The sequence below is a fragment of the Amphibalanus amphitrite genome, unplaced genomic scaffold (genome assembly GCF_019059575.1).
Source record: "Amphibalanus amphitrite isolate SeventyFive unplaced genomic scaffold, NRLGWU_Aamphi_draft 000928F_arrow, whole genome shotgun sequence".
Taxonomy (NCBI): domain Eukaryota; kingdom Metazoa; phylum Arthropoda; class Thecostraca; order Balanomorpha; family Balanidae; genus Amphibalanus; species Amphibalanus amphitrite.
The window spans coordinates 19969-45632 of NW_024882422.1; the positions used below are offsets into that span (position 1 = coordinate 19969).

At 44.9% G+C, this 25664-nt stretch overlaps 1 protein-coding gene across 1 annotated transcript in view; it reads right to left on the reverse strand.

Moving 5' to 3' along the window:
• Positions 1-1148: 1148 nt before the first annotated feature.
• LOC122368157 (protein O-glucosyltransferase 2-like) overlaps positions 1149-25664 on the reverse strand; it is a 146127-nt gene continuing 121611 nt past the window's right edge. Inside the window, exons 8-9 of the mRNA XM_043341824.1 lie at positions 9365-9485; positions 1149-2419 (exon numbers count right to left, since the gene is read on the reverse strand). Coding sequence (XP_043197759.1) covers positions 2291-2419; positions 9365-9485 — 250 coding nt within the window. The 3' untranslated portion in view covers positions 1149-2290. The remainder of the gene's footprint in view (positions 2420-9364; positions 9486-25664) is intronic.

Here is a 25664-nt window from a genome sequence, read left to right on the forward strand (position 1 = left end):
CTATCTACATACAAAGTTTTACATCGATGCCTCTTTTTTTTTGGCCAAGTTAGGTATAGCGAAAAAACTGTTCAAAAATTGATGACGTCAAATTTTTTAACTCAATGTATGGCAATTCTAGATACCTATAGGTACGTAGCGAAAAACACAGATCGCCATTGAACTCCCCGTGGCAAGCTGCATCGAATCGATACCCATTTTGTGCCAAATATCAACTTTGAAATTTGACCTAATTTGACCTGACCTTCATCAGGACACAATCTAAACTGCCCCCAAAGGCTGCCTGACCCACATAATTTGGCATTTGCCATATAAAATGGAACATAAAACATGCGTCACATGATATTCTCATATTGTGACTCTCAGTGACCTGACCTCTGTGACCTGGCCTGGTATCAGTGACCTCAAATAGCAAAATATGTGTTTGACGAACAATACCCCATCGATGATTTTTAATGAAATGCATTTTACTCGATTTTACAACGCATTTCTTGAAATGCCTGTAAACGGTGAAAATTCGACATTTGAACTGATCTGTGACGTCATCGGTTTGACCTTGGTCAATGAAATTTGGCCACAAGGTAGTTCGCTGTTGGGGCTATCCAACGCTGTTTGCTTCTTGTCGCTATGTTGCGTGGTTCTCGAGATCTTAGGGGGGCCAAATTGCCCCCCCCCTCCCCGTTGCTCGGCAGACCCCAACGAGGCGCGGGTTAAAGGAAATATACTTTTCATATTTTAATTACACTGTTAACAGTTTTTACGGCAACACCGAGCAGTTTGGCAACGCTTCGGGAGCTGTGGCCAGCCTACTTCAGCGCCGCAAGGTGTTTACAGCGGAAGCTGATTGGCTTTAATTTCATATGTTCAATAAAAGATTCTCCACATACTTGCTATGTTCATCGCAAAACACTCAACCCATTAAGATATCTATTTCATCGGAAACTGCCTCACCACCAGCAGATAAGGATGCCGAGCGTAAATGGGCTTGAATGTAGGGACCGCAGACACCTCAACGGTGATGAAAAAAGCTTCTTAGCGTCTTCTTAGAATTCTCTAAGAATCTTCTCAGCGTTCTCTGTGGCGGATGTGTTCTCATACCTAACACGGGGTGATAGCTACAAAAAAACCACAGCATCACAGAGTCGACATATTACAAATAGATATATGTATTCATTAAATACAAAACCAGCATACAGAATACTATCCAAAGCAATACCTGCGTGTAAGAGTAACGATTGGGAAACGTCACATCCTTCCGCATTTTACATTACGGAGCGATACATAACTGTGTGCGCCATCCCACTTCACTCAACACACTCAATGACAGTCATACCTTGAGAAGATGATTCAGCCTACGAAGCACAAGTGAGTACTGAGTATTAATGTTTGGACCACTTAATACTGCCCTGTCGTGACCTGGTCATCGTTACAGCCCACCGAGTTAGAACGCTAAGGTACTCCTTGAACAGTGAAATCTAACTGATGAGCAAAGTGCAGAGCTCGCAATCTCCCTGACACGAAAAAAGCATCACTACTGCCAACCACGAGAGTCAGCACAAGTCCTGTTTACGCTGTAACAACATAGTTCTTCAGCGCTAACAATCTGAATCTGCACATTCGCAAACGGTCCATTTTTCAAAACATCCGCCGCCAGCCCTGGAAGGCCTTTTTTGCAATCCAATTCCACGCTGCACAGGATATTGTTGAGTGACATCGATCCGATTACGGGTTCTACAGCATTCTACATTGTCTCAACACTGATCTTCTTTGCACCAGACTTCGATCGCAATAACAGCTCACCCTAGATTATGCGGACATGCGCCTCCTGCACGCAGGTGACTTCCTAGTCCCTCCCTAACCACTCCGGTAAACCACCGCTGGTCTGCCACGACAGACAGACACCTATCGAAGACACCCCATGAGCGCCCCTGTGCGGCCGGTCCGACCAGCCCCCGTGGCGGCCCCGACATAGCACGCGCATCTGGCTCACATCGCACCCGTCTGATTTAGTCTGGAGCAGTCACCAGAGTAAACCAGGGCTGTGTTTCAACCGGTTCATGGCCAGCCACCGGACGGTCACCGGAGGTGCACGGCGGGTGACGAGCTCGCCATTGCTGATGACAGTTCTGCGGAGGTGACATCAGCACGCAGGCTGATGACTGACGAGAGCCCGCGCTCGGCGCTTATTGACCAGATCGGCGATGACTGATGACTGAGGTGTGTAGAGAGGCCAGTTCCGGGGCCCCTCAGAGCGGACCTTCCACCGGCTGTCGGCCAATGACCGGTCAGGTCACAGCTCGTCCCGGGGTCGGCTTCGGTGACACTCGCAGTCGCCGAACCGCCTGTCGTGGTCCGGCGCGGTGACCGGCTCCATTCCCTCCCGGACGCGCACCGGGGACCGGAGACGGGTGGCCCACTCCTGGGGATGCCGGACAGCGTCAGTACAGCGTCTTTACGGCGTCTTTACGGCGTCAGTGCGGCGTCAGTATAGCGTCAGTACAGTGTCAGTACCGCGTCAGCCAGTCTCACTCTCACACTCAGTACACTGCGTCAACAAACAACCACATTTTCACAGCGCTTCAGTCAAAGTAAGGTATCGATAAGCAATATACCGGTATGCAGATCAGCCAATCAGCTCAGATGATTGGATCTGGCCCTCAGTAATTGGATACGTAAATAACAGTGGTCTGAGACTTGACAAGTTGATGCTAGTTGCGCAAGCGTTAACATTTCCGGCCCGATCAAAGATTGTTTCTTCTATTTGTCTCAACCATGAAAACAAGGAGACGCACTAATGTATGGCTCAGAATGTGGGGTTTCATAAACAGCATCTGGCTATGTTGCTTATATAGGTATATCTATGATCCTTGGAAGGCAAAGCATCCGCTCCCTCAACAATAAATACGCCGGTACCGACTGAGCCGTCTGATTGCAGCTACGAGGAAATAAAGCGTTTATCCATAACTGATACAACTCAGGATAGCTTACATAAGCTGCTGACACGTTCAGCGCTAATTTAGTGACAAGGTCGAGCAAAGTAAATATTTAACACTCGCCGGCATTGGTCATTCAGCATTCTTCGATTGCAAAAAGTGGGAGGGGGAGAGGGCTGCGGGCCTCTTCGCATTATAGTCCCTAAATTGAGCTGAAGTTACGCGAAAAAAATGAGCGCACTGCCTTTCACAAAATGTGAAACCACTGGTGCCTAATTTTAGGACCTGAGGCCACCCAGGTCCTAGTCAGGCACCATTGTCAGGTTGTCAGACTTCAGGATCTGACCCAGGCCCTAAAGTTGACCCCAAAGTCAGGTCAATGACGAAATCGGCTTAAAAGCAGGAAATCTCCCTCATATCACGAAGCCATTCATTTCGGGTAAACATGACCTGGTATATGATGTCATAGCTCAGCGACTTGACCTGACGGGATGGTATGACCAAAGTAGCATTTTGATACAGGATGTAACATTTCAATATTATGAGATAAAGGATGAACGTGAAGCCTTACCAAATTTGGGCCGGACGGGATAGATATCCGTAAAAAATTGGGGCAGGGTTGCATTAATTCCCCATGCCGAAGAGGTTTCAGGCAAAGACAGTTGTAGGTATCCAGTACCAAGTATGCATGGCCATCGCTCACTAGATAACTAATAATTACAAATGTCTTTCAGCTTCAGTCGGTACATATGCAAGTTTTCTACGACCGTGAAGTACTTATAAACCATACTGGCGTTCAGTGTACTCCGAGACAAATGTGGTTTTGGCGAATAACAACGCATGGATGTAATGGCAAACCTGATCTATAGTCTGCAGAAAACATGGCAGTTATCCGTAAAATATTGACTTTAACTTTATTCCGCTAATGTAATTGGATTAAAATGGTCTACAGTACGACCATGTTTATCAATGAATGTCAAGTGCTGGAAATAGGCGCGGTGGGGCGCGCGGCCCGGTCGTGTCGGTTCGATTGGACGGCCCGGTTGGGGCTGGCCGCTGTGTGCGCTGTGAGAGCCGGCCAGTTTGTCTGACACAGGCCGGGGAGTGCTCCCACTAATGGATCTCCGCGTCCAACCACTGTCACTGCGTCCCGGCCAGGCGCGCCCGCGGGGCGGCCCACTCATCGGACCGGGAGACTGCTGCCATACGCTGGATTTTTAGTGATGTTCTGGTAGATTAAAATAAATGCAGGGGGATTAAATATAATTATAGTTTGGTAAATGTCTTTAAAGTGTTATGCAACAGAAAAACATAATGTAGGTAAAATAAAGTTCTTCAAAAATATCACCGGTACGTCAAAGCATCATAAAGGTATTCTGCTTCGATGCTTCGTTGGTTCGGCATGCCTATATACAGAAGAATTGGCCATTGGCGATTGGATTTATATCGAAAGGACATGCCACCGTTTTCGCTGACGGTTTTCGTGGGTGGCTTTGATGGCATTCAGCAGATCTTGCGTATTCGTAAATTTAGTTAATAAAACACGTAATGTATCTTTAATACACTTACAGCATTACACAACATGAAAGAGGGGTAAATCAAATTTGAATTAAGTACAGATCATATCCAGATCATATTCATACAAAGTAACAGATACATACAAGCTGCCTCTTCTAGGATCTGTCTTCCCAAAAGTTCCGATATTGCCAATGGACTTTGCGATACCCGCATAAAAACACACAAAAAACTCCGGCAGCCATAATGCCCACCAAGCTCACTTAAATGTTTATATGAAACCAATCGACGCCACCACAAAATGACAGCAATTGGTTTGGAAAAATAGCACGGGAAAACATTCTGTCACAGATTTATGACTTTCTGAGAAAAAATCGTTTAAACATAATGAAGAACGACGTACTCAAGAGGCCCATGCAGCAGGAATTCCGTGGGGAACTGAGCTTACTTACATTGATAAGTCCGCACCGTTTATAGCGTGAAGTATAATATGGCATCGCTTTTCGTGCAGCCCTTTAGCAAATATGCACGGGTATCATAAATTCAACGTTATTTTACACGTTACACTAATGACTTTGACCATAAATTCATGACTGTTTAGCTTTGGGGAAAGAGTTAACTGGTCATTGGAACTTCATTGTCAGGAAACGAAGTTTTGCCCCCTCCCGTATTGAACGTTGACGCATAGAGCATTCATTGTCTTCCTATGTGAGGGCACAATATAATAGCTAGCACTGCAGTGCACATCCTGACAATGTCCGATAACATCTCGACAGTGCATTTTCGCGCAACGGCAAAACTATCTGAAATATTTTCAGAATAGGAGGCCGACTTCATGTCAGTAAACACTGAAAACACTTTGGAAGAACGTTAAGAACGTACAGGGGTATTTAGACCCCTGTGGGGTAAAATGTTATGCCACCGTTTTTCAGAACCCCCATGGTTCTTCACGTAGACGGCTTCGCATTCTCATCAAAAGAATCCACACGATTCTTCCAAAGACTCTTATGAGGTTTAGGGTTTATAATAAGAGCGTTCTTAGCACCTAGATAAGAACCCCAAAGGGTCTGTGAAGAAGTCCCTGAGGTTTATAGGGAAACCACCCTGTGTTCTGAATATCGGTTGTAGAACCCTTTCAGTTCTATTGCAATACCGCAAAATTCCCGTTCATTCGTCTATTGAACCTCCCATGCATGGCTATCGACCTGCGCCGTCACATCTGCTGCGCAAACACAGTATTTGATAAACCTGAAAATGTATTACCTTCCTCTTTACTCTGAGCAATCAGCCTGCAAGTCTCCAGTCAGGAACAACCAGCCCGCAACCAGCCCATGCGATCAGCCCGCAACCAGCCCGCATTCAGCCTGCGATCAGCCCGCAATCAGCCTGCAGGAACGCTTTCCCCTCGGCCGTGTCACTTGCCTTACACATCCAAGCCAAAAAACTCCAGAGCCTTTCGGGCATGTTTAATTATTCAGGTTGATTCCTTCACGCTCAGGGTTGCTTTCTGTACAAATATGAACACATTTTTAGCTTTAGCAAGTGGATATTTTCCCAAACACAGTATGCGCTATCGCCCATGTCAGCAGCCGGGTGGCGATATCGCATTCTCCCAAACCACATACAGTTTCTCCTTCCACCACCAGCTTCAAGCCAGCGTTTTCGACGATGTCGACGTCTCCGCGCGCCAGGACGCTCTCCTCAGACTCCAGGGCCTCAATCAGAGCGGAGATGGCCTCGTCCCCTAGAATGAAGAAATGAAGAGCGTTATTCAACAGGCAGGGAGTAAAGAAACTTAGATTAACTTCAGAGACCATGAGCCTACTCCAAAAATAAAATAATGCACTTAACATATAAAGTGCAGCTAGATAAAATATTGCACTAATCAGCAAGAACCATGTTTATTAAAATCAGCCAAATTTATAGGTACCTAAATCAGTTGACCCCAAAATGGCAAGCTGATTCCATTCCTGATTTATCTTCAATTGGAAGATTTGTCTAAATGCCACATGCATAATTAAGCTATGGCGCATTTATACAACATATAAATACTTACCACATTGATTGGTCTTGCATATGAATTTTCTTCATCCAATGCATTCATCCATGCATTTGAAGAGCATTGTGATATTGTTTATCATTGTCAATCACAAGTAATATAAATAATACACAACACTTGACAAGCCAAAAATTAACCTTATTTCAGTTCTTCAATACCTATTCGATTACTTGCCATTCACCCAATCTTGCACCAGCCGCTCGTCACTGCACAAAGCGTGACCCAACGCGATCGAAAAATGGCGATCGCTTCCGGTGGACGCTAGAACGTGGTACCGCGGGCGTGGTCTTGATGAAAGCCATTATACTGATCAAACCACAACCCCTTCTTCTTAAACCCGATGCTAGTTCGTGCAAAACCTTCAAAGGGTTTATCTTTCGCGCGCTTTGTGTGACGTAATATCACGTGACTAGGGAGAACGAAGAAGAACCGGTGTTGGTCGAGTTGAAGCCCCCTGGGGCCGCTAAGACTGCACGCGAAGAAGCAGCACGTTTCTTCGGTCTATGTGAAACACTGTGTGTGTTCTTCATAAGCCAGACGTTCTGCTTCGCCTCTAAGCCAGTTTACCCTAATACCCAAAACACCTAAGTGTGGAATATTTTAAGATGCTTTTGCATTACGTTCTTTCAACTTGTTTTCAGTGAACAATCAATACAGGTAGCCACTTATTCTGATCGGTGATCACCGTGGTGAAATGTAATTTCAACACGTGTGTACGTAAACACAAGCGTTAACCCTCGCCCGTAAACGGTGTTTTGCCACCTTCGCCCATGCAGGGGGGGGGGTGCGACCCCCCCCCCTGGCGTTTGAAAACGGAGCGTCATAGAGCTTAGCGAAAAAACCAACGGATTGCTCTCAACGAGATCTCGCGATTGGTGGTATATTTTTTGGTCCTAGGTCAACATTTGACCTACTTATGACCGGTCAAAGGTCAAATTTTCGGAAAAATCTAACTTTTTCAGATTTCCGCGCCGATTGCGGCAAAACGGTAAGAGATATCGACTTGAAACCTTTACTATCGTGATCCCTGATCAATTCTCTATCGTTTGGTGTATATTTCGATGTCATAACTCTAAAAATGATGCGTTGGGAGCATCGGAAGTCTGCAAGGTCATTTGTGCATTGGGTCACGTCAGGCGTGTGACGTCACTGACCTGACCCTGACCCGAAATGAACTACAAGAAACAACCGACGATGCCTGAAATGGATAGCAAATTCGAATTCAGGGCATCAAAATACCCCGAAAAGGCATACAAGTGCAAGAAGTCATTACAGGTCAACCGAGGTCACTGACCTTACCTTGACCTTTAGTAACCTTCAAAATGTCAACGGACATTGTGCCAATGTCAAATCAGCCAGTTGTGTTTCTAAAACAATCCATCAGTGTGTCAGGTCAGTCGGCATTTATACCAATGTGAAGCAATCTCCAATTTAGCGTAAATCTGGCCGGAGGTTGTTCCCTTTATGACGTCATAACTCCGTGACCTGACATGACCCTAAGAAAAACCTCAGGGGGAGGATTGCACCCCCCCTACATGGGCGAGGGTTAAACAGCCTAGAGGCGAAGGAACTTCAACTAGGCATGCTGACTGGGAGAGCGGACTGGGGGATGGGTGGTGAGGAGGATGGGTGGGGAGGAGTACGACGGGCAGAGGCAGGGGCAACAAAAAACCGGCAGAGGCGACCGGGGCTGGTGGAGGGGAGGGGAGAGTCAGACCGGGGCGGGTGGAGGGGCGGGGAGAGTCAGACCGGGGCTGCGATACTGCCGTGTTGAGAAGAACGACTGCTCCGGTCTGAGATGGCCTCGGCGCCAAGTTCAGTCCGTTTCGGCGGCCGAGCTAATGTTATTTGGACGAATATATTATAATATTATTTGGCCGAGCTAATGGACGATATCGGTCCCGCCAGACCGGACCGATATCGTCCGGCCTGGGGCCGAGTGTGATGGGAGGGAGGGGTGTGGGATATGTCAACCGTTCGGAAATCCCTGGTCTAGCGCTGCCGTCTTTGTTTTCAATTTCAGGCACGCCATCGTTCTTGGTATTATCACGAAACAGACGTAAGACACCAGTCCGCTTTGCGCGCTGACGGTAATCCAAACGTTGGCATTAATAACATCGGGCCGGAGCAGCCGAAACAGAAGCCTTTAGTAAACAGAATGGCCTTGGGCTCCTCAGATCACGAGCAAATAGTGCTGATTCACTGCGCGGTCTGTGTCGTGTCATCTGAGCGACGGCTGGACAGTGGAAAAGGACCGGGAAGCCTCCACATCAGGCAATCGCTCTCCCAGTTTGCCTGCACATCTGATCTACGGACAGCAACGGATCGGATCTACCGAGTACCGACCACGACCAGTGACATCCTCATAAATACCAGAAAACCCCTCATTCAGACCAGTGAAATCCTCACTTCGATCATCAAAACCCTCACACGGACCAGTTAAACCTCACAGAGACCCATGATACACAGACACAGACCAGTGACATTTTCATTTTTTTCACACAGACCACTGATATCCTCACACAGACCAGTGGCATTATCATACAGACCACTGAAAACCTCACCCAAACCAGTAAAACCGTCACACAGACCATTACCATTAAAACCATCACTCAATACCGGTAAATCCCTATTAAACCCTCCACACCAGTGACAATCTCACACAGACGATTAAAACACATAAAAACATCCTAAGTTGCTGGACAGACGGAAAAATTAACATCCAGAGACAAGTAAAACCCTCATTCAGGCCAGTAATTTCCTCAGCACAAACCACTAAAACCCTCATATAGACCAGTGAAACCTCCATGCAGACCAGCGACATCCACCACTTCAACCGCACCAGCGACATCCCCACCTTGAAGGCGACGGCGTGGTAGCAGTAGATGTCCAGCGGCATCAGGTTCTGCTGGGCGAACCTCCTGCCGGCCTCGGCCATTCTCCGAGCCTCGACGTCATGAGCCTTGGCCCATTCCAATCTGAAACGAATGGGCGTAGACAGCTCACGGCAAATGGACATTGCGCGACCGACGCAAGTGAATAAATAAGTAATCGATACAGTCGGTGTAAGGCCTCAATGGGTGTTGATTATTTTATAACTACACAAAGCAAGTCCCTATTACTTCGTGTATTAGTATACTCAGTGCGCTGCAGTGTAGGTGTGATTTACTGCAGCCTGAATCAAAGAGTCACACAAGACCATTCTCAATGTTCAAAACAGCAGTACGCCTTACCCTCAGCATAGTCTATTGGCCAAACATTGGCGAATGTATGTCGTAAGCCGCGTACTGTTCGAGACGTCCGCTGCTAAATGCGGCCCAAATTGGGGTATTTCAGGATGTGGATCCATTGCGTAATTCGGTACAAGCGCGTCGCCCGTCCAGTGCCGCTGTTACCCCACACAACTTAGCCACTCGATGTCTTCCAACTCTGTCCGAACTGTTGGCTTTGTCTTTTGCAGGATCGCGGTGGTAATAAACAGTGAACCAATTGGCAGACTAGGCGATTGCTAAAGGGAAAACTTTGAAGAGACTGACCATCGAAGAGCACATCAGACGTAATGTGACCCAGACATGTGGGTATTGAGGCAGAGTCGACAGAACGATGCTACACTGGGACCAGACCATGTTACCAATGTTATTTGCTGCTGGCCCAGCAAAATACGATACCGATATGGAAAAAGATAGATACTAACTCAGAAAAATCACACTTATGAAGCAACTGACCAATTGCCTGCCACATCCCAACTGCTTCATCCCTACAGGCTACAAAAATTACTATTATGTCAACGAAAACAGTAAGCATATGATGAACATTTCACTTAATTCACTATCAATTTGTTTGGATAAACGAAGCGCCATGGGTCCATGGGATGATACGATCCAGTGAGATTACGAAACGCTGTCCTACACACACGCCATATACCCGTGCCAAGTCCGAACCACCAGCCAGAGGCGGCACCGCCAAAGCCACCTATGGCTGTGACGACCGATTGGAAACATAAACACCTCTCAGTGACCAGGTCCAGACTCGGCATCACGCCACTGGCAGGGCCCTGGTAACCGGTCCGACCTCTGCGTCACTGCCGCCCTGAGCCGGTCCGACACATATTGAAATGGGGCCGCCAGGTCGGTCCGTCATACCGGCACTGCCGGCCGACAGGTGGGCCCAATTTCGCGCCGCCGGTGTGCCCCGGTATTGGGCACAGGCGGCGCCCGGCCGGGGGTGACAAGTGCATTACGCCGGCCGCCCAACGGATTGCCGCCCACCCGGAAAGGCGGCGACGAATCGATGGAGTCTGTACACCGCACGGTGCACCACCGGATGGAAAAATAATAACACAGCGCCTTCCTGGGAGGGATAGCACCACTCGCGGCGCACCCGCCGAGCTGTGGGCGGCCGTGGGAGACGATAGCCGCTCACTCGGCACAGAGAATTCGCCTCTCGCTTGGATTGCCAACTTCTTTGAACAACACAGCATCTCCATAAAACGTGCATGCAAGGCGTGAGATCAAGACCTTTGATCTCGCCTGCCGGTAAGTGTAGAGCATTTAAATTTGCATACAAATTCCTAGATACTTTAGAGCACCTTTCAAACGAGCTTTACTGAATGTAAATACACTGCATTGTAGACCGTGGGTGTAATATACACTGTAATGTTATTACTTTTAAGTTCATTTAATACAATAATTTAACCCATGCTGGGCTGAGCTTCCAGCTGAACAAGACCGAGAGGGGGAGGGCGAGGCGTTTAACACCCCAAGATTACCTCCGAAAAAAAGAATCGTAGCGGTGAAATACACGAAACGGCGCTGGAAGGTCTTACCGAGACGCATCCAAAGGAATCACAAATTTTAATTTGAGATTACGTGACATGTCAAGGTCTTATCGAAGTTGAAAATTGAACATATTCACATTTAGACCTTCCGTTGAGTACTAAGAAAGGGTTTCCGAAATTTCAGACCCAAGAAGCTAGGTCAGGTCACCAGGTCACGTCAAGCGGCCTTATCTTAGAATATACATTCCTGTATGTTTGATGCAGTCTTGCAATGCGATCCGGCCATCCAAGAAACTTTGCGCGAGACGTTTTCTTGGATGGTTTTCTTGGATAGCTTGATTTCATCGAGGGCTTCTGTTTTTAAGAAAATTTGTAAGCTTTGCTGAACTGTAAAGTAATTAGAACTGCCAGTATTTCAGTATTTAACGTGTAGTTAATGTTACTGTATTTTATTTATGCATATCTCGGCCTTTTTTTAAGCAAATAACGAACGATATTAAGAAATAGAGGTGGCAAAATGTGGACCCGAGGACCCGGTCCAAAGAACCAGTCTGGACCCATATGGGTTCAGACCGGTTCCTGGAAATTTTCTGACGGGTCCAATCGGGTCCTACCATAAACCATACATCTTGCACACTACACATTATTGCAAAATATGAAGTGAATGAAGTGAATGTTTCTTTGCACACAGTAGCTCATGAGTATTCCCAGTGGGAAATATGCTGTTTTACATGATGCAACTAATGATTCCTTCAAGTAGTTTGTATTAATTTACTTTTGGGGAACGGGTCCAACTGGTTCCGGTTCCAACTAAGACCGGGTCCGACTGGTTCCAGAAATGTCCAGCCGGGTCTGGTTCGAGTCTGGTTCCCAAAATTTTCATCTTTTGCCACCTCTATTAAGAAACATAAAGGAAATAATATCTAGGACTCTACCGCGACGAAATATTTCTATCTCGAGTTTTCAAAGAATTTCATGCACTCGGCCAAGGCCTCGTGCATGAAATCCTTTGAAAACTCTCGATAGAAATATTTCGTTTTCGCGGTATCGTCCAAGAATGTATATTCTTGGATCGTATCGTCCAAGAATGTTTTCAAAGAATTTCATGCACTCGGCCAAGGCCTCGTGCATGAAATCCTTTGAAAACTCTCGATAGAAATATTTCGTTTTCGCGGTATCATCCAAGAATGTATATTCTTGGACGATACCGCGAAAACGAAATATTTCTATCGATAGTTTTCAAAGGATTTCATGCACGAGGCCTTGGCCGAGTGCATGAAATTCTTTGAAAACTCGAGATAGAAATATTTCGTCGCGGTAGAGTCCTAGATAACTTATACGGCCTTGGTCCTAGATATTATTTCCTGTATGTTTCTTAATATCGTTCGTTATTTGCTGAAAAAAGGCCGAAATATGCATAAATAAAATACAGTAATATTAACTAGACGTTAAACACTGAAATACTGGCAGTTCTAATTACTTTACAGTTCAGCAAAGCTTACAAATTTTCTTAAAAACAGAAGCCCTCGATGAAATCAAGCTATCCAAGAAAACCATCCAAGAAAACGTCTCGCGCAAAGTTTCTTGGATGGCTGGATTGCATTACAAGACTGCATCAAACATACAGGAAAATACATTCCTGCCCGGGGCTGGGAAAATTTAATTGTGTCACCGAGGTTTTTAATTGAAAGTACCGAGGGCCGGTAGGCCCGAGGTACTTTCGATTAAAATACGAGGTGACACAATTAAATTTTCGCAGCTCAGGGCAGGAAGCTATTTCCCATACATGCGTACGGACTAGTGATGTCAATCGGTTACCGAAAATTTCGGTTACCGAAAAGATATGCTGACCGATTCGGTAATCGGTCGGTCAGGCCCCCCAAAAATCGGACACTTTCGGTCACCCTGCCAGTGAAACAATTTTTAAAAAGAGAAAGTATTCCATTTTTGCCTAGTTAAAATGAAATTTATTAGGATGTTAATGATAATGAGTTGCAAAATTTCCCCCAAAAGCTACAAGAGATGCCACATTTTGGCAACTTCAGTACCCATCCCACCCAGCAGGCAGCAGCCACCCATTGTGCAACCACAACTACAAGCAAGCTGATTTTGACTCAGTTGGCCCCACAGGTAGGTACACGCAATTTTGAAACTCAATTCCAGTCTAACTGTTAAAATATCACTTGTAATCAAAGAAGTATTGCCTACAAAAATCATTATACATCAGGGGCGCGGGAACTACTTTCCGACTGGGGGGGGGGGGGCACACCATAATAGAGATCAACCTAGGGTACCCCCAAATCTAGTTTTCTCACCGGTTTTAGGGCACTTATTTTTCACCCCTCGGCTTTTTCAACAAAAAAGAAAAGATTTGCAAAAAAAAAGTGTGGTATTCCGTCTCAAACCTGTGGGGGCACCGCCCCCACGGCCCCAGAGTTGGGGGGGGGGCAAGCTGCCCCCACTGCCCCCCGGCTCCCGCGCCTATGTTATACAGTCATCAAAAATGCAAGGATAAAAAGAACTTGAATTACTGAAATGTGTTTCTGAAGACTGGACAGTTAGTACTTAGCACTTAGCAGTGATTCACATTTACATTTCACAGGTGTCCTACTATTCCACATTCTCCTTAAATATTGCAGGTACCAACCAAATGTTTGAAATCTCACCACATAAAAACATAGGAATCTTGATAAAAACTACAGAGGGCCATGTCCGCTTTCTGGAATCTTCCATATCATCTCCAAACACAGGAGTTCGGAACAGATGCGCCGTAACAGAGACTTTAAACCAGCTGATTAAGTTGCTGCAAAAAAAAAGGTTTTGGATTGTTACATGCTGCCTCGTGAATGATTACCTGCCTTTTCAGCTGGATTTTCAGTGTCAAATTCTTCGTAGAGTATCTCAGACCACATCTCAAGACTCAAGGCCAGTTTCCAAGCAGTGTTGATGTGTTTTGTGGTGTTTTGATTCTGCCTTTTCTCCTAGGGAATGTTGTCATGAACATACCTATTACCAACCATTAGACTTACTAATTGATCGTGCTTTTGCAACATGAATGAGTATTCTTCCTTACATAGACCACAGTAGATTCTTGACAATTCCAATTAACCAAATCCGTGAAATGCTGAGGTCCATGTGTTCCTACCCTTAGCAATGTAACTTTTACCGCAAAATGTATTTAGTGGCTAAGAATTGACCGAACTTGGACTGAAATGCCATTTCCCATTATTTTCCATCAGAATTTACCAAATATTTTAATTTTGAGGTAGAGTAATAGAAAATAGAATTTCGGTCAAACTTCGGTCAAATTTTGGCTTGGGATGTTATCGGTCGGTATTCGGTCGGAAATTTTTCCCAAATTTTGGTTTCGGTCGGTATCGGTCAGACATTTTTTGGAAAATGACACCACTAGTACGGACCGTTGCAAATGTTGTGGAGGAACCAAAACGCCCCAATTTCAACCTTGTTTAGTGTTTCGTGGCTATGGTTTGTTGCGAATTAGCGTCAAAGTTTAAGTTTTATATCGTGATGTTTCACTTTATTCATGACAAATAATAAAATCCTTGCATCAAACACAATGTAGGTAGGTATATCATAAGCCAATCAAATAAAATGGACGATAGATAAAATGGAGTTATAAGGAGCAAAGTGATGTTCTTCAACTTTATGATGTGACGTCATTCATAACGACGTCATATATTTGAGAGGTGCAGGAAAACGTCGAGGGGTGCAGGAAAACGTCGAGAAGTGCAGGAAAACACATTTTCCTGCATGTCTCGGAAACCAATCAGCATTGACTTCTTGTATGTTTCAAAAGTGTAGTATAATGCACGTGCCATTTTAATGCCTGGCTTTCTCGATTTAAAGGGACCATCCCACCTTAACATTAGTTTTGAGTTGAGATAGCCAAGTTTGCGGCCAGGCTCAGAAACCACCATTTATCCTGGTCGCAACCCCCGCAGCTTTATGGTGTTCAAGAAATTTCTTCCCTTTACTTGCAGGGTGGGACCAGCTTAGTCCCTATCTCTTAACCATTAGCGGTTTGTTGATGACGTCAGCAGTCATTTCAACGCCCGCCATTCCTTGAACCCGAGTTTTGCTGACCTTGAGCTCCCTTTTTTATCAACGTGAAATCCGTCGTCGGCGCTGAGAAAGCCTATTGCTTTTCATTTTAATTTGAATATTAGAAGATACCCACCACTGGAACTTGGACTGATATTATACCAAGGCCGAAGATGATCAAGCTGCCTGCTATATCTGGAGCTTGGTGTTCAACTTCAACATGGAATGAAAAACAAAATATCAAAGCAAACTGGATATGGTACTGCATTAAGTCCAAAGAAATTTGAAGAGCTAACAATTGACATTAATTCTTTTCCCGCAAGGTTTCCATAGGAGATCACACCATGAAGAAATATTTTTGATGTTAACAGTTGAAAGGGGATTGATCTTCCAGTTTTGACGAAAGACGCTGCTGGCTGTCTTTGGAAAAGGATGTCAGCATGAGGTGCAATTGTGCTTGTGAAGTGGTTATAACTGGTCTTTTCACAGTGTTAAATTAAATGTGCCATTGCAGCCAAGTGTGTTATCATGTAAGGTAAAATCAAAACTACAATGTTGGTTTTACGAGCATTGAGAAGGCTGGTAGGTAACACCTGCCTGTGCTCGTAAATCATGCTGCCAAAGTATTCTAAATTAATTTTATCATACACTTTTGTTGTCCAGAATGGTTGCACTATTGTTTGGTATCATATTATTCCATGTACATATGGTAGTGTTAAGTCCGACCAACAGGTTACCAGATTTGAAGCTGTTACGTTACCTAAGTACCTACCTGTTTTTTTACTGGCGTGGTGAATGTCACTTGGATTTTGTTTTGAGGTGCAGACCTAGTAACTCTGACTACATGGGTTTGAAGCTATTATCTATTCTGTTTTTACTGGCCTGGTGAATGGCGACTGATGTTGTCCGTGGATGGCACTGAAACAAATTTTGAGTGTCAACTGCCATGTACAGTGTTTTAATACAATGCTGAGGGCTGAAAGTTGTCTTGTTTAGAGTGGTGAAAGTTCAGGATACGCCAGCCACCATGGTGGGTCAGAGTTAATGTGTTGCAGTCAGTTCGGCTTCGGCAAGCACACGGATGGGCATACGCATCAAGACCTGCTCTGCCATACTTTCAGCCAATTTTACCTAGGCAAGTCTTTTCTTTTTTTCTGCCAAAAGCTATGACATTGTGAATTTCATTGCTGTGGCCTGTGTGTAGCTTTCAGGAAAGCAATTCTAAATAAAGCTCTGATAAAGTGCATGAAATCAGCAATGCAGCCCTCTATTACATTTTCTACAACATCTTACTTGTTCCTTGCATGGAGAGAAAAATGCAATGTTATGAATTCGTTTATTCACATAATTTGACAAGCATGCAGTTACCTGCTACTATCACTGCACAAAACAGAGCAGAAAACATCAGTTGATCAAACACAAGACACAACAGAAGTTTACAACATAGGCCTGCCGAACCTGCTTCCTCCCACCACAGTTGATGCCATTTCCTAGCCTTGCTTGATGTGAGCACTGAATAGCTGCTTTGTCTAATTACAGCTCACTACCATTCAACTTTAACTACTCTCTTTAAAGTAAGAGTGAGAGCGTTCAGTGTTCATAGCAGCTCGACAGACGACAGACAACAAACATCTTGACAAACCAACCAGTATTTGATTTGGCTAATGATTTATGTGCCTGTTGTATCATGGCCAAACTACTTTAACAGCAATAATCCCTGTTTCATCTTGATCTTGCTTTTAATTCCATTTGAACTCAGATCTTGAAACAATCATCTGAAGTGATATCAGATACTGGCTTCTGTTTCTCTTGAAAGCAAGTTAAAACAACAATGATAAACTAAGGCAGGAGATGTGAGTTGTGGCAGTAGATTTTTGATTCAACATATGTCAACCTTATATTGCTTGAGACCTCTGTGACAGACAAACAAATATTTATAGTTTTTTGATAGTTTGGATTCTTGGCTTGATTTAGCATATCAGCTGTGAACCTTGACTTTGAAATCACATAAATGTCATAGTACCCGAACGAATCCTCGCATGACATTTCTTCGTCCGCATTTCTTCGTCTACAAATCTTCGTCGGTGCATTTATTTGTCCATCAATGCTTACTCTTGCATATATTTGCGTTGAAGAAGAAATGCGAGCCGATTTTCATATACCCTGATGCGAGACAAAGTAATGTGATACGAATAAATGCCCTGACGAAGATTTGCAGACGAACAATTGCGATACGAAAAAATGCCATAAGATGAAGAAGAATTGTCCTGGAATCCTTTGTTGGCCATCATATATTGACCTTGATAAGATAAACGCATCATTCGCGCAATATTTGTCGCACTTTGATACCAAATTATTGCTTCCAAATGCCGACGTAAAGAAAACCTTTATGTGACGTCATAGAAACAGCGGAGTTCCCAAAAAGTAAACAAAAATAAAAGTCTTATATCTCGAAAACGGTTGAATATTTTCCGGTAAAATTTGGTAGATGTTCATTTTCGCTCTTTGTGATTCACGCTTCATCACTTTTATGCCAATTCATTAACTTTTTTGAAGGTGGGAGGGTCCCTTTAAACGTGCAATGTTGCATGTATGGGAAAACGTTAGAATGCTCGCCATAGCTACACCGACTTAACGATCGCTTTGAAAATTTCAAGAGATTGATAAAAGCAACATAACGTATAAAATATATATCTCGGAATTGATATCGGTGGCCTAAGGTCAGGCTAATTTTGGCGCCCTCTCCATTATAAGTCAATGGGAAAAAAATGGAAATTTGCACCCGTGACCCGTCCATGTGTCTCTAAAGTTATCTCGGGTCATGAAAGATCTCCAGCAGTTTTTTGTTTTACAATAACGTTTGAGACGTGCTAGAGCGATGAAAACATCTTGTTATATATGTTCAGCTCGTTGATACGGATCGACTGATATGCAGCATAACCTTATCGGTCACGTGAAAGCGGACCTTGACTTTGGGTCAAATTTTCAAAATGACCTTTTCGGGTCAAATTATACAAAGATCATTCGACGAGTTAGATGAATGGAACGCGATACCGTCAAAAGTGACGTCGTGTCGTCTTGAGCAGGGCTGCGGAGTCGATGAATTTTAGAGTGACTCCGACTCCGACTGCGACTCCGATTCCGGCTTCACAAATCGACTCCAACGTCCCGACTCCGACTCCAACTCCGACTCCGGACGGTGCTATTTCAATCCATATAATGATATTGAACTTCATAATGACGATCTTTTTATCTTGCCTGAAACGATCCCTTGTTCGTTCTAGCTTTCCGTTGCAAATATGTATGCGTTACAGGCAAAGTGAAAACTCGGGCATTTTGCAAATTGCCTAGGTATTTTGCAAAATGCCCGAGTTTTCACTTTGCCTATAACATATGCATTGAATATAACATAGGTACAGAACTCAAAAGCAGGTTCTGGCCAATTCACCGTCTTCTGCGTCTTTCGCTAAAAACGTTCGTCCAAAACAGCAAAATGTGTGTGTGTGTGTGTTTTTTTTTTTTTACAAAAATCCCATTTCGAGCGCAGTATCGTCAATCAAACAGGTGCAGTGCATGACGTTGAGCCATTGCAGCGTTAACTCCGACTCCTGAGTCGGAGTCGGTAAGATTTTGGTGACTCCGACTCGACTCCGGGCAGAACTGTCGACTCCGACCAACTCCGACTCCGACTCCGCCTCCGCAGCCCTGGTCTTGAGTCAAAAGTTATTACAGAAAAATATTTTTCGTTAAACGACAATTTTACGAGGTTTTGCCATCTGGAAGCTAAACCGTTGGCTCTAGGTAAAATCTGAGGGCCTGTCCCAGAAAGGGCTTTAAAAATGATAGCGAATGTGCTTTTCCGCGGTACTGTAGGCTCTATCGGTTCCCGGGTTATACGCCGATATTAACCCGGCACCGCCTGGGCTATTTCCGTACCCACAACAGCCGGGGGGGGGGGGGGTCGGATCCGATCCCCCTGTTATCTCGAGAACCAATGGTCGTAGCGAGCCCCGCGAGGCGGCGTTCGAAAGGTCTCTACGAGACCTTTCCAAAGCACTCTTAAGATTTTAAGATTGAGGTCAACTTTCGGGTCAAGGTCAGGTCAAAGGTCAAATTCTGGGGTTTTGCATGATTAGGCTTACGGACAGCGGAACTGATAGCTGCTGCTCGAAACTCACCAAAAATGATCTCAAAGACCTAGTGAAGGTACCATGTGCGTATAGGGGTCATACTAAGTACGAGTCAAGGTCAGGTCAGGTCACGAAAGGTCACGGTTTTCACTTTCTGCTACATGGGCGTGCGATACATGTTTTATGGCTTATTTTTCACGCCGAATCCGATGGTAATGGTTATATGTGATCCCCAGTCACTGTGCTGGTGATAAGTGTGCATTGAAAGCATAAAAAATCGTTTATACCATACATAACTAAACCAGGGCTAAGAAAAAAGTCAATTTTTCAACTTTTTATTTTTGACATAAAAATGCACTTTTCTAGACGAGCTTTGTCCCAGGAATCTAGTGGTGCCGTTTGTTTTCACATGCAATGTTCATAAGTGCCTCTAATTCACGAAAATGCTTATGACGTCACCATGCCCTATGCATGTTGGAGCTAATTTTTACAATTTGGGGGTCAAAAAGCAAGATAGAAAGTTGAAATTTGGGACATCTTATGTTCTAATAGAGCTCTATAACATTTAATCCGGTTTATGGAAATTCCCAAAATTTTGGATTTTATTAGCTGTTTTCCAAAAAATAATGTTTTTTTAAATTTTTAGGGGTGAAAAACGTATTGTATGGAAAATCCGAGATAGCCATTTTAAAGAACTCGTTGAGCTGCGTCTACTCATGTCAGTAATTTGCAATTTGCTTTAACCCGGCACCGCCTGGGCTATTTCCGTACCCACGACAGCCTGGGGGGGGTCGGATCCGACCCCCCCCCCTGTTATCTCGAGAACCAATGGTCGTATCGAGCCCCGCGAGGCGGCGTTCGAAAGGTCTCTACGAGACCTTCCCAAAGCACTCTTAAGATTTTAAGATTGAGGTCAACTTTCGGGTCAAGGTCAGGTCAAAGGTCAAATTCAGGGGTTTTGCATGATTAGGCTTACGGACAGCAGAATCGATAGCTGCTGCTCGAAACTCACCAAAAATGACCTCAAAGGCCTAGTGAAGGTACCATGTGCGTATAGGGGTCATACTAAGTACGGGTCAAGGTCAGGTCAGGTCACGAAAGGTCACGGTTTTCACTTTCTGCTACATAGGCGTGCGACACATGTTTTATGCCTTATTTTTCACGCCGAATCCGATGGTAATGGCTATATGTGACCCCAAGTCACTGTGCTGGTGATAAGTGTGCATTGAAAGCATAAAAAAAAATCGTTTATACCATACATATCTAAACGAGGGCTGAGAAAAAAGGTCAATTTTTTCAACTTTTCATTTTTGACATAAAAATGCACTTTTCTAGACGAGCTTTGTCCCAGGAATCTAGTGGTGCCATTTGTTTTCACATGCGATGTTCAGAAGTGCCTCTAATTCACGAAAATGCTTATGACGTCACCATGCACTATGCATGTTGGAGCTATTTTTTACAAATTGGGGGTCAAAAATCAAGATAGAAAGTTGAAATTTGGGGCACCTAATGTTCTAATAGAGCTCTACAACATATATTCCGGTTTTTTGGAAATTCCCAAAATTTTGGATTTTATTAGCTGTTTTCCAAAAAATATAGTTTTTTGAATTTTTAGGGGTGAAAAACGTATTTTATGGAAAATCCGAGATAGCCATTTTAAAGAACTCGTCGAGCTGCGTCTTTTCATGTCCTTAATTAGCAATTTGCTTTAAACCCTGATTTTTGGCGATTTTTTAAACATTTACCACTTTTTGACTAAAAACGCCATGTAGTAACATCACTAAAATCGATATATCTTAAAAATTTTTGGAAATTTTTTCTTAAAAATTGCACAGGAGACGTCAAATTGATGGGGGAGAAGGTATGCCAAGTTTCAAGTAGATAGCGAAAGTGGTTCATGAGTTATTCAAGAAAAACTGAGGGGGGGTCGGATCCGACCCCCCCTCCCCCAGGCGGTCGCGGGTTAAACCTCAATGTTTGGCGATTTTTTAAACATTTACCACTTTTTGACTGAAAACGCCATGTAGTTACATCACTAAAATCGATATATCTCCAACATTTTTGGAAAAATTTTTCTTAAAAATTGCACAGGAGACGTCAAATTGATGGGGGAGAAGGTATGCCAAGTTTCCAGTTGATAGCGTAAGCGGTTCATGAGTTATTCAAGAAAAACGGAGGGGGGGGGGGTCGGATCCGACCCCCCAGGCAGTCGCGGGTTAAAAAAAAAGTTGAAATAGGCAGTAAAATGACCTTAGATGATGATCTCTGGAAAAACTGGCCTTTGACATGACAAAAAAAAATGTTCAAAATGTTTCGCCAGAATTATTGACGCTCTTCCGAATGCTGCTTACCGCGTGCCGCTATAACGTGGTCCAGGAGCCGAGGTAGATGGCGGGGGGGGGGGGGGTGCAGCTCGGCGAGGTTGGCGCCGAGTACGAGCCGGGCGTGGATTATAAAGGCCAAATTTAGCAGGCTACCGTATCTGGGCCTCAGTCAATAAATGCATGCTTATTGTTTAATGTGTGTTTTTCTTTCGATTTCTCTCAAAATTACGCCACAGGATGGAGTCGGAGACGTTTTGAAACTGGCGGGTAGCATAGCAACGCCAAAAGACATACCATAACTTATTATTCATTTATTTCAGAAACTATGCATTAAATCATATACATACAAATTAAAGTTGGTGCAGGAAGTACGGAAAGTGTCCCTTCGATTGCGCCATTGACGTTGGTTACTGGAGTTAGGTATCACTAATACTGGACAGGTGGGGAAACGCCGCTTCCCTTCCCTCAGTCAATGACGGGTGGGTTATGGCTCAATGACTTGAGTTTATTTTGTATATTCAAGCGCTAACGTATAAGCCCAACATTTGCCAGATGTCAAACGCACGCCAGGATGGTTTATTATTGGATGTGGGCGCCATCCCTTTGTCCGAGCTCCCATTCCTCGACGACAAGGGGGCGATGAGTGACAGGCGCCCCGCCGTCTCTGGAGAGCTGAAGTCATACACCCACGGGGGGGGGGGGATGAATAACAGATCGACTCGCTGTCTCTCTGGAATTCTAGCGGGCGGACGCGGGGGGGGGGGCTGACTGAGAGCCATGCTGTTCCGGTGACCTGGAACATATTAATTCGGGAACACAATTCATGCCCCTTCATCAAACCTATACGCCTAATTGCTAAAATATTATTAACTAGGTAGATAGGTACTATAGATATATGCAATGTGATTTTGTATCATTGTAAGAACACTGCACCAGAGCATCACCAACTCTTATAAAAAGACCAGGATGCTTGGTTTTAATTATTGTTATTACTCTGAATAGAAAAATAATCTAAGAAGGTAATATAAAAATGTAAATAAAGTAAAATCACAAGATCCGCTTGGCGTGACCGGATATGTTACCGAGTCTGTTCACGGGATGAACGGGTCTGTTCTGAATGGGCCCGCTCAAACATTTGAGATGTATTTATTTATACAAAATTGCTTTCGGGAAAGTGGTATAGTTGACTACAGAATGATGTTCCACTCCTCAGAGGCTATCAGTTGACCGGAGCGCTAAGTTGTGCCGTTTATCACGCAATAAAGCGTGTCGATTGTGAGCATTGGAACAAAGCTATACTTTGTGAACTTGTGACCTGACCTGTGACCCTTGGTGACCTGACCTTTGTGAACTTTGTGTGATGCGGCACAGCCTACCACTCCAGGCAAATAATTGCCTGTGAAAAGCGAAACATAATTATGTAGTCGACTATACATACATCACATATGATTTCTGCATCAACGAAATATTAAGCACAGAAGCAATCCAGCTAGAAAATGTTTGCTGTTATCCCGCGCCCTGGTGGGGGGGGGGGGCTATTTTTTGCCCCCCCCCCCCCTCCAGACTTTTCGATATATCTCCAGAACCGCTGCGCCGATCGTCACCAAACTTTCAGTACCCTCCCGGACATCAATTTTACACATTGTGACCAAATTTTTTCCGAAGGCTCTGATAGGTTGGCCGGAAATGACGTCAGAGTGAAGTCATGTTCTGCCCTTTTTGGACCCAAAAAAGGGTTTCGCGGGAAGAGCTGTCAGGCCTATAGCTTTGCAAATACAGAAAAACGATAAAGCTGTAGAATTGACAGTGCTACAAAACTGCTATCTTGGATTTTTGAAATTTTTGGATTTAACTAAAAAAAGATTTTTTGAATATAATAGTCGAAAAATCCAAAACGTTTTTTGAATTTCGCAAAAACCGGAGCATATGTGATAGTCCTTACCGCCTTCTATCCACATACTAAATTTGAGATTGATACCTCTTTTTTTTGGCGAAGTTATAGCGAAAAAACTGTTCAAAATTGATGACGTCAAATTTTCAAACACAATTTTTAGCAATTCTAGACCCCGTAGCGCAAAACAAAGACCACCATTAGACTCCCCGTGACGAGCTGCATCGAATCAATACCCATTTTATGCAAAAGTATCAACTTCAAAATTTGACCTTTTTTGACCTGACCTTGACCTGACCTTCACCAGAAAGTGACCTAAGCCGTACCTGATAGTCTTATAACCAACACCATTGAGTTGGAAGTGAAAAATTGGCCATAAAACATGCATCGCACAACCTTAGTACAGTCGTGTACAGGTTGATGGTCCCCTACTCTTTATCCACCGGGTTCCTATGGCTCAGCATTGACAGCAGCCGCCTGGTACCGGTAGGCTGTGCCGCATGACCCGAGAGTGAAGCGGCACAGCCTACCCACACTGTATGACACCGGCTCGGGTCGCCTGGTAGAGCGATTTGACCGGACGCTGCGTTACACCGGCTGGGGGAGGGGGGGGGGGTAAGGGTCAGGCCTGTCTATTTGGCTCGGCTCGGTGGATGAGGCGGGCTGGAGTGTGGAGTGGGGCGGGGGTGATGTGGGGAGGGAGTGAGCGGACCTGGGGCTGGGTGTGTGTGGTCACTTGTCGCATAGAACCGATCGTAATCCACCCTCCAAAATTCGCTTTAGAGATATTCACAAAACCCAGGGGGGTTCAAACACCCATCTTCCAAGTGGGGTGCGGAAGGACAGGCAAGGGTCCATACGGTCTCCTCATGATTTGCAGCAAAGAAAGAAAACAGACCTGTCACCAAATAATCTTTCTGAAAAGTGGACTAATCGCATAGCCTCGGACACAGAAATAAACATCCAGCACGCGAAGCGTCTCGAACCGGGCCTCTCACTACCGGTCAGTTTGACAGTCTAGCACTGCTACGCTGAGCTACACCGGATGGTGGCCACGGCCGGGGCAAAGTCTGTCCGTGCGGGCGGCGGGGCCGGGAGGTCGGCAGCAAAGTCAATCGGAATGTTTTTGTGGTTTCGGGTGCCGGTCGCTCTAGCTTGGTGGAATGATGATCGATCATTGGCAAAACTTTCAACGTGGAGTCCCGGTTCGAGCCTCATGGGGCTCCGGCTACTTTTCCGAGTTAGGATCTGGTTTGATTTTGGTGGTTGCGAGCCATTTATACGGTTTTATATCTACATGTCGATTGTCGATTGATTGATTGATTCATTCATTCGTTCATTTATTACATGTCGACATTTAGCATACGGATCCAGGATCAATCCGATCAATCTACCATTTTCATAAGCGTATTGCCTAAATATCATGCATATATGTGGCACAAGACCTATGGTTGCCTCGATACCGTGCCAAATCACGTTTTGCACAATGCACAAGTAAATTATACCTACTCGTATTCGCTGGGTCTTCCGTGCATTGTGCTTAGCAAAAACAGGAATGCAATTGTTAAGCGACGCAAAATGTGCAATGCAGCAAGTGACCACACAACCCGCCCAGCCCCCATGGTCCACCAACACGCCCTACACCACTCCCCAGCCCACGCCAACCACCGAGACGAGCCCCTCCCCCCGCGCTGGTCTGACGTGACAGCTGGTCTACAAAGCGCTCCACCCGGCGACCCGAGCCGATGTCAAACGGCGTGGGTAGACTGTGCCGCTTCACTCTCGGGTCATGCGGCACAGCCTACCGGTACCAGGCGGCTGCTGCCAATGCTGAGCCATAGGAACCCGGTGGATAAAGAGTAGGGGACCATCAACCTGTACACGACTGTACCTAGTTAGGTTCATGTGACCTGACCTGTGACCCTTGGTGACCTGACCTGTGACCTGACCTGGTATTGTCAGTGACCTCTTAT